General features: G+C 41.7%; 1 protein-coding gene across 1 annotated transcript; it reads left to right on the top strand.

The window, feature by feature from the left end:
* Nucleotides 1–335: 335 nt before the first annotated feature.
* On the top strand, nucleotides 336–9,232 carry LOC113409025 (butyrophilin subfamily 1 member A1-like; the record flags this gene model as incomplete). The annotated part of the gene is made up of 5 exons (XM_029914038.1): nucleotides 336–435; nucleotides 3,639–3,986; nucleotides 5,128–5,409; nucleotides 6,839–6,943; nucleotides 9,212–9,232. Coding segments are annotated over exons 1-5 (856 nt in total), but the record flags the coding sequence as incomplete, so codon positions are not given.
* Between the last annotated feature and the right edge of the window lie 359 nt (nucleotides 9,233–9,591).

Genomic DNA, 9,591 nt, shown 5'->3' with positions numbered 1-9,591 from the left:
TGCAGGTACAGAGAAAATATTTTATTTGTTTCAATGTACCCAACTAACTCAATTCAATGACTCGTCCATTCAAAGTTGAAAAACCAGTTGGGAGTTGAAAAATCAGGAAAGTTTGTTTTCCACTTCAAACCTGTCATTAAAAACAAGGTGTGAGAGGATGAGATCTACCAGCTCTAAAATCTTGAAGGACACGGTGACCAGAAACAATCAGTTCAATTCACTAACTACAGATAATAGTTCCTTTTTCCTAACAAATCAGATTTGAATGCAAAACATGCTTTAGTAAAGTATTTTTCTCTTCTCTATCCTGTTGTCCAGATCAAGTTAGAGTGAAGATGAAGGTTCTTTCATTCTGTCCTAGCTCCGCAGTGAGCGCCTCTCTGCCTGGTTTGATCATTTTCTTCATTACTTATCACATTCACAAGCTGGAATCAGGTAGGAATCCCACTGGTCCTGCTGCTCCTTGTAGGATTTGTTTCATTGTAGTGATTTATAAATCATGCCTATTCCACTCCTTTGTACAAAACTGAAAAAAAAACCAAACCAAAAAAACAAACCCTACAACAAATTTCAGATTGGCTCAATATCAGTAAATAAGTCTCCACTTCCTCCCCAACCCTTCTGGAGGAGTAATTCTCCACCTGCTGCATATGAGGCAACTCAGTTTCTCTATCTATCTAGGTACTTATATCATCATAGTATCTGAGTGTGAGGCTGTATGGAATATGGGTGACCATTTATAATAGCATTGATACCAATATTACAAAATCACAATAAATCTTATACAAGATATGCCACGAGAAGTAATTATGCTGCTGATTAGGCCTCAACTGGAGTCTTGTGCCCAGTTCTGGGTGCGACATTTCAGAAAAGATATGGACAAATTGGAGAGAGCCCAGAGAAGAGCAACAAGGATGATAAGGGGTCTGGAAAACATGTCTTATGAGGGAAGATTGAAAGAACTGGGTTTGTTTAATCTGGGAAAGAGAAGACTGAGAGGGGACATGATAACAGTTTTCAAATACCTAAAAGGTTGTTATAAGGAGGAGGGAGAAAAAATGTTCTCCTTAACCTCTGATGATAGGACAAGAAGCAATGGGCTTAAATTGCAGCAAGAGAGATTTAGGTTGGACATTAGGAAAAACTTCCTAATTGTCAGGGTGGTGAAGCACTGGAATAAATTGCCTAGGGAGGTTGTGGAATCTCCATCATTGGAGATTTTTAAGAGCAGGTTGGACAAACACCTGTCAGGGATGGTCTAGATGGTGCTGGTCCTGCCATGAATGCAGGGGGCTGGGCTTGATGACCTCTCAAGGTCCCTTCCAGGTCTATGATTCTATTGTAAGGTATCAGTGGAAAAGGCATGATTTGCTAAATATGATAAGCTTGTTTAAAGGTCTGTATCATCTTTGTATGGTGAGATATAAATATGTGTGGTATATTTGTCTCAAACTTGTGCTGTACGTTTGGGTGACACCCCCAGACAGACAAGCATCAGCACTATCCAGCCTGCTGTAGAATGAACCATTGAGAGAAGGCCGGGGCTATGAGTCAGCAGGACATGTAGACAAGTAGCAGAGGGGTAGCTGTGTTAGTCTGTATCCACAAAAACAACGAGGAGTCCGGTGGCACCTTAAAGACTAACAGATTTATTTGGGAAAAGCTTATGCCCAAAATAAATCTTAGTCTTTAAGGTGCCACTGGACTCCTTGTTGTTTTTCAGGACATGTAGGGACATGCATAGGCGCCGTCTTCTACTGGTGCCGGTGGGTGCTTGACCCCCCCCTCTGCCCCTGCCCCGACTGCACCCCTCCCCCATTCCCCAAAGTCCCCACCCCAACCCCACTCCCTCCTTCTCCCATTCCGACTCCTTCCCCAAATCGCCACCCCAGACCCGCCTCTTCCCTGCCTCCTCCCCTGAGCACGTTCCCACTCCTCCCCCCTCCCTCCCAGAGCTTGCTACAACTGTTTGGCAGCGGCAAGTGCTGGGAGGTAGGCGGAGGAGGAGGTGTTGTGGGGCGGGGAGCTTGGCAGCCGGTGGGTGCAGAGCACCCACTAATTTTTCTCTGTGGGTGCTCCAGCCCCGGATCACCCACCGAGTCGGCACCTATGGGGACATGCCGATGGACAGGGGACACCAAGTACCTTTTCATGCACATGTGCTGTGAGTTTGTGTTTGGGACAAAGGATGTACACGCCACATGGAAAAGGATATAAAAAGGCAGCTGCATCTTCTCCATTTTGTCTGCAATCCTGCTTCTCACGTCTGGAGTAACTTCCCTACAAACTGAAGCTTTGAACAAAGGAGTGATAGACCCATCCAAGCTTTGGATGTGTTCCAGAGGGACTTTGCAAGCTAACAAACTCACCAGTACTGCTAAGATCCTGATATATGGACTCTGAAATCTCTCTCTCTCTCTCTCTCTCTCTCTCTCTACGTGTGTATATATATGAAAGTATCTGACTGCTTTGACCATTTAGCAACTCTTCTCTTTCGTTCCTTTTCTAATAAAACCTTTAGATTTAGATACTAAAGGATTGGCTAGCAGCATGGTATTTTGGGTAAGATTCAAACTAGTATTGATCTGGTAATGTGTCTGGTCCTTTGGGGAATTAAAAGAACATTTTGTAAAGTGAATAGAGTTTTTAAGTAACTTCTCACTGTACTGAACCTATTCGCTGATTGGGAGCCAGAGACTGGAATGCAGTAAAGGGGGCTGTGTGATTTATTTTCTTGATAACCGATGTGGGGGATCAGGAGCCCAGTTTGTGACAGGTTGGTGAATCTAACTATAGTGTAAACCACCAGTTTGGGGAGAATCTTCTCTCCTTTCTGCAGCCTTCCCTGACGTTGGCATTTTCACTCTGGGCTGCCCTACGCACCTCTGGTCATGCTGAGCATCCTACTTCATATGCTCGCATCCTCTGTGACCCAATCCTTTCTCAAACACCAAGGCAATGTGGCCTAAAGCTGAAGTGATTTGGGGTCAGTGAGGCCAAGGCAAGTGAGTCCCAGAGTTGAAGACCCTTTACTGAAAATGTCCTGGCAGTGACCCCGTCTCAGTAAAAACAGGTGGAGGGGGGCAAAGGAGTAAAACTCAAGAACCTCATCTCATCTCAATGAAAATTGTATCCTCATACGAGGCGATAGGTGGTGGTCTCCAAAGAAGCTGGGTCCCAAAACATTAGGGTGAAATTCTAGTGATCTCTGTTGACTTCAATGGAGTCAGGATTTCATCTTTTCACCCTTCTCATATTAAAATCAATGCTGAGAATCATATCAGAAATATAGTGAAGGCAGGAACAGATCAGAGCTCAGGTATACAGTGTATGTACTCAGGTCACCCTGTCCGTTCACGGGAAACTGAAATGGCTCTGTGGCATATCAAATAAGGGGAGTTATCAATTACACCTATACCTGAGCTGGCCTGTCACTTTTTAATGTAACTCTTCTTCCCCCCCCCCCCCCCCCCGATTGTTTGTTATTGTGCCAAAATTTCAATGTTCAGGCTGGAAATTTGATTGCCAGGTGTCTGCTCCATGCTGAATTTTTGGAAAGTTTGAACCTATTAAATCAGTCATGAATATATATTTTTTTCCCTCTGAGCTTCTTCTTTTTGCTTTGGTGTATTTCACAGCCCAGTACAGCGTGACTGGTCCTGGCCACCCTGTCACTGCCATTGTGGGTGAGGCCACTGTGTTACCCTGTCACCTGTCCCCCAGGATGAGCGCTGAGAACATGGAAGTGAGATGGTTCCGATCTGAGTTCACTTCAGTTGTGCACCTGTATCTGCATGGGAAGGATCAATATGGGAAGCAGATGCCAGACTATCGTGGAAGGACAGAGCTTTTGAAAGCTGGCATCACGGATGGGAATGTTTCCTTGCAAATTCTTAATATCAGACACTCAGATGAAGGACAATACTACTGTTTTGTTCAAGATGGTTCTTTTTATGAAGAAGCCCTATTGGAACTGAAGATAGCAGGTCAGCTGCTCTTGTCTGTATTATCTTAGTCTGGGCTGCAGTTTTTGTTCTTTTCTACTGCAACAACTGTGACTTATTTTAGAGTAACACAGTGTGACTAGATTTCAGCACACGACCACATTCATACACTTTGGAAAATATGCTGAAAACTTTCCCAACGTTTTATTAAAGACATTTTCAGAATGGTCAAGAGACTTTCTTGCCCAAAAGATGGTTTTGGCTGACTTCAAAAGGAGGGAGAGAAAGGAGGGAAAAGACTTCTAGACAAATATGGGCCTGGTTTATACTAGAAAAGTAGGTGACCCCATGAGTGACAAAACTAAGCTGACCTAAGTCCCCATGCAGGCAGCGCTGGGGTCAACAGAAGAATTCTTCTGTCAACCCAGTTACTGCCTCTCAGAGAGGTGTATTACCAATGACACCAGGAGAAGTCCTCTGTTGGTGTAAGTAGTGTCTACACTGAAGCACCACAGCAGTGAAGCTGTGCTGCTGTAGCCTTTCAAGTGTGGACAGCCTGTGATCTTCCAATTTCTCTGCAGTCATTTTGAGGCGTGGCTAGAGTGGGACTGCCAGGTTTATAGGGCCTTCTGACGTGGTCACTACAGGTAGTTAGTTGGGGTGCAGTCAAAATCAGTTGTAGCTTTCTGATTGGCTGAGGCCACATAAAGATGGTGGTTGGGGGGGGAGACCATATGTATTTACCACTAGTAGATGAGGCCGAGTGTTTGACCCCTGCTGCTCTGACACAGGAACCATGGAGCCAGTTAGATTTATTTATTTATTTAAAAATAGAACGAACAAAATGTCTATCCAATATGCTAAAAACTAGCTTTCTGAAAAATTTATATCCCACTAGGTATTTAAATGAAGTGGGCAGATTTCCAAATTTGTTCAGTGCTCCATTGCTGTTGGGTGGAGAGGACAATATCTCACTTATTTAAAATAATTTCACTGAATATTTGTTCACATCTTTTCCTGTGTCCATGTGTATTGGGAATTCAGAAATTCCAGTATTCATTTATCCCTTCTACGTGATCAAGTGATCTCTAGTGGGAGTAAGGGATCCACAATCTATCACTTATCCTTTTAGCTTTTAAGTTACCCCATTGATTTATCACACATTTATGTAATTTTCTTCTAGCTTTGGGCTCCAATCCTCTCATCTCTGTGGAGAGTCACCAGGATGGAGGGATCCGGATGGTTTGTCAATCGTCTGGGTGGTATCCAGAGCCCAAGGTGCTATGGAGAGATCTCAGTGGGCAAGAATTACCATCACTGTCTGAAGCAAAATCCCTAGGGGATAGTGGCCTGTTTGAAACAGAAAATTCTATTATTATAAAAGAACATTCAAACCAGAACCTGTCCTGTTGGATCAGGAACACCTTTCTCAATCAAGAAAAGGAATCAGCAGTTTATATAGCAGGTCAGTTACCAGCTAAACCCACAGGCTTAAATCACCTTCATCAGAAAGAAAACAAAACATAGGAAACAAAGAACTGAAGCATCTATTGTGCATATTTTACAACTACATAAAAACAAAGAAGTTCAGAAACTGGTACCTTAACAGGTCACAACTTGGGCAATCTGATTGCCTTAATTTTGAATATTCAAAGTTTTGGGTTTCATGTAAATTTAATCTTAACTCTGATACTCCTGAAACTCTTACTTTTTTTTAAGTGTGATTTTTGAGAAGAAATATTCACCAACCCTTGAAAGAGTTTGTTCCTAAAAACTTAACTTCACAACAGTGATTTTGTGAATGTAGCAATTTTTACACTATGGTTTCTTTGCTACCTTTTCAATAAGCGAAATGTCACCAAATTATGTGGGCTTGTTTCCGTTGACATTCAATGGGAGTTGTGCTCATAACTCACTTTGCCTTTGTTTACACACACACAGGCTGCACTGATTATCTACTGAGTTATTGATGAAACCCCTTGTTTGAATGCTCTTATTTCAATTTCAGAGTGTCCTATGTTTTTAGCTTAAGTCAGTTCCTTACTGATTTATACTAAATGGATAAAAGACACTATTCAGCCAGTTGAGTTAAATTGGGGCAGTCCTGTTATGTGGTCAGCTGTGGAATCAATGTAACAATGACTGCATAAGTGTTACACCAATTTCACTAAACCAGTGCACAAATCCTGTGTGGAATCATAGAATATCAGGGTTGGAAGGGACCTCAGGAGGTCATCTAGTTCAACCCCCTGCTCAAAGCAGGACCAATCCCCAGACAGGATTTTACCCCAGTTCCCTAAATAGCCCCCTGAAGGATTGAACTCACAACCCAGGGTTGAGCAGGCCAATGTGCAAACCAAGGCCTTAGGCATGTTTGAAATCCCCACCCTGGCTAGATGATTTAAATGCTGTAAACACAAGAATGGCAAAAGAAGAATCAATTTTCAGCACTTAACATTTGGATTAATTGCGATTATGGTTCATCAAAATAATTGGGGAAATTATTAGTAACTCACCAAAATATTCTAATTATTCCTGCAATTTCTGAATGTGGCTGAACAGTGAGGACCAAATTGTTTGCTGGCATAACTCCACTGAAGTCAGTGTTGTTTTGTAAGCAGAGAATTTGCCCCTGAACTCAATAAAGCTCTGAATACCATGAATGAAACCAGGCCTGTTCATTCACAGGTTAATCAGTGCTAAAGCTATGTTGGTTGGAGTAATTTTTACAATCAGGTTTTGGTCTTCTGTGTAGCATAGAGGGGGTCACGTTTTCACTTTTATCTCACATACGTCCTGCTGGGGACTATTTACGTAGTTACGTGCAATAGAGAAAAAATTAGTGTTGTCCCTGCTTCCAAACTAATGCAAATCCTGTGGGGTTTATTTTTCAGATTTCTTTTTCCCGAGGGTGAATTCCTGGATGGTGGCTCTGAGTGTGAATCTTCTGGTTTTGTTTGTTTCCATTGGCCTCACTGTTTATCTATTTAAAATGAAAGGTAAATGTCACAGGGGAAAATGTAGTGAAATTAACAAGAAATTTTCTTCTAATAAATGAAAAAAGGGAAGAATGAAATTTTACACTAGGCCAAGCAGGGGAAGCACAGACCTGCACTGCGCTCCCCTCAGCAGCACAGGGAAGGAAACGTTACTAAGGTGCCCCTTTGCTCCAGGAGGCTGTGATCTGCACCAGCCCTTTACAGGCACAGAATATTTCTCCCCCAAAACTGCCTCAGTTAAGTTGAATGGAGCATTTGGGGAAGGGGTAGAGGGAAGATTGATCCAAAACCTTCTCCACTCCTCACTCTTTTCTGACCACTTCCCACCCAGCTGTGCAGTTATTCCCTCCCCAGTCCCTATGGACTTGAGGAATTAGAAAATGTCTTTTTCCCTGCTCTGATAAGTAAATGTTTTGTACAGATATGGGTCCCCATAAAGATCATGTGTGATTTTTTTTTTTTTTTGAGCAGTTGTCTGTGATTTCATTTACTGTTTAAAAAGAAATTGGAATGAGACAAAGCCTGACAAATTTCACCCCAATAGGTAATATTAAAAATATACACAGTAGAAAAGAGGGGTCTGAATAGACATGAGCTCTGAGCCTGAACCTGAGTTCTGACAATGGTCAGAAATAATAAGTCAGAGATGGAGAAGAGAAAACCTTTTTCTCCTGGTGCTGAGAACATGAAACCCATCAAAGGCTCATGAATTGTATAATCACTGTGCAACTTTCACGAAATGCAGACAACTGTATAACCAAGGCAAAAATGTTCCTAATAAGAATTTATATTTATTTCTGTTTATTTTTAATGGAGCGGGCTATAGAAATCTGTAAATGTCGTCTTCTTTCCTCCAACAAGTAAAACTTTTCTACAAATTTGTCTCCTCATAAGGGTATTTCTTTGTTTTTATTTATGAAATTTTTGGGAGGAGATTTTTAACCAGAAAAACATGAAAGCCCAGATACTGCATCCCTAACATCCGTTAGATCTTTGCCATTGACTTCAATGAGTATAAGATTAAGCACTGAATGCAGAAGTCATAACGCTAAAAAATAATGCTGATAACTTGAGGACTAGAAATCCCAGTCTGCACCCCCAGAGCTCCCAGCAAAGCCACCTAAATGCCTTGAAAAATCAGACCCTAATTCCATAAGGAATTGAAAACTTTCAGAATTGTAAATCCTTGAAAATAGTCAGTTACTGTCGGACACTTAACTCTAGTGTGGCCACATGGTTAGTTAAACATGAATGAAATGTTTGGTATTTAGGGGCCAGGCGTTCATATCATGAAAAGACTCCTTTAAATCTCCATTAACTGAAAGTATTCTTAAATAACTTGTGTCATAACTATAAAGGGAAGGGTAACAGCCCTCCTGTGTACAGTACTAAAATCCCTCCTGGCCAGAGACTCCAAAATCCTTTTACCTGTAAAGGGTTAAGAAGCTCGGGTAACCTGGCTGACACCTGACCCAAAGGACCAATAAGGGGACAAGATACTTTCAAATCTTGGGGGGGGAAAGGCTTTTGTGTGTGCTTTTTGTTTAAGGGGTTGTTCGCTCTTGGGACTGAGAGGGACCAGACATCAATCCAGGTTCTCCCCATCTTTCTAAACAAGTCTCTCATATTTCAAACTTGTAAGTAAAACATCCAGGAAAGGCGTCTTAGTTTTACTTTGTTTTCTCAACTTGTAAATGTACCTTTTACCAGAGTGTTTATCTTTGTTTGCTGTACTTTGAACCTAAGACAGAGGGGGGTCCTCTGAGCTCTTTAAGTTTGATTACCCTGTAAGGTTATTTTCCATACTGATTTTACAGAGCTGATTTTTACCTTTTTCTTTAATTAAAAGCCTTCTTTTTAAGAACCTGATTGATTTCTCCTTGCTTTAAGATCCAAGGGGGTTTGGATCTGTATTCACCAGGAGTTGGTGAAAGGAAGGAGGGGGGAAGGGTCAATTTCTCCTTGTTTAAGATCCAAGGGGGTTTGGATCTGTATTCACCAGGAGTTGGTGAAAGGAAGGAGGGGGGAAGGGTCAATTTCTCCTTGTTTAAGATCCAAGGAGTTTGGATCTGTATTCACCAGGGAATTGGTGAGAAGTTTCTAAAAGCTTCCCAGGGTAGGGAATGGTGGCAGCGGACCAGAACTAAGCTGGTAGTTAAGCTAAGAAGTCCTCATGCAGGCCCCCACTCTTGTACCCTAAAGTTCAAAGTGGGGATACAGCCTTGACAACTTGTATTTACATCTGTTTGCTTTATTTCATTTCTTTAGGGAAACACCTTGGAGAAATCAGTAAGTTCAATTTTTCTCTAAATAGAATCTTTTCCATTAAGTTGTTTGCTGTTTTATTATTTATGATGATGATTATTAAAGAGATATCAATTTGAAAACCACATGAAATATCAGTGATAATTATTTAGTATGTGGGTCAGAGAAAATATTCTTTGAAATGTATCTTCTCTGAGGGTGAAATCCACATGGTGCTGGAGGCACCGTGACATGGGGGACCAGGAGGACTCTGTGCCCTCAAATATCCTCTTGCCTCATCTCACAAGTAAATAATTTGGTCCAATGTTGATCTTGTGTGCAATTATATTTGAGGAGGAGTTGTTCATTTTTTTCATTTAATGTTAAAAAGAAATTGGGATGAG

This window comes from Terrapene carolina, unplaced genomic scaffold (assembly GCF_002925995.2).
Source record: "Terrapene carolina triunguis isolate 2854851 unplaced genomic scaffold, T_m_triunguis-2.0 Scaffold28446, whole genome shotgun sequence".
In the NCBI taxonomy this organism is placed as follows: Eukaryota; Metazoa; Chordata; order Testudines; family Emydidae; genus Terrapene; species Terrapene triunguis.
Note: the sequence above shows the minus strand (reverse complement) of the source record. Positions and strands in the feature narration are given on the sequence as shown.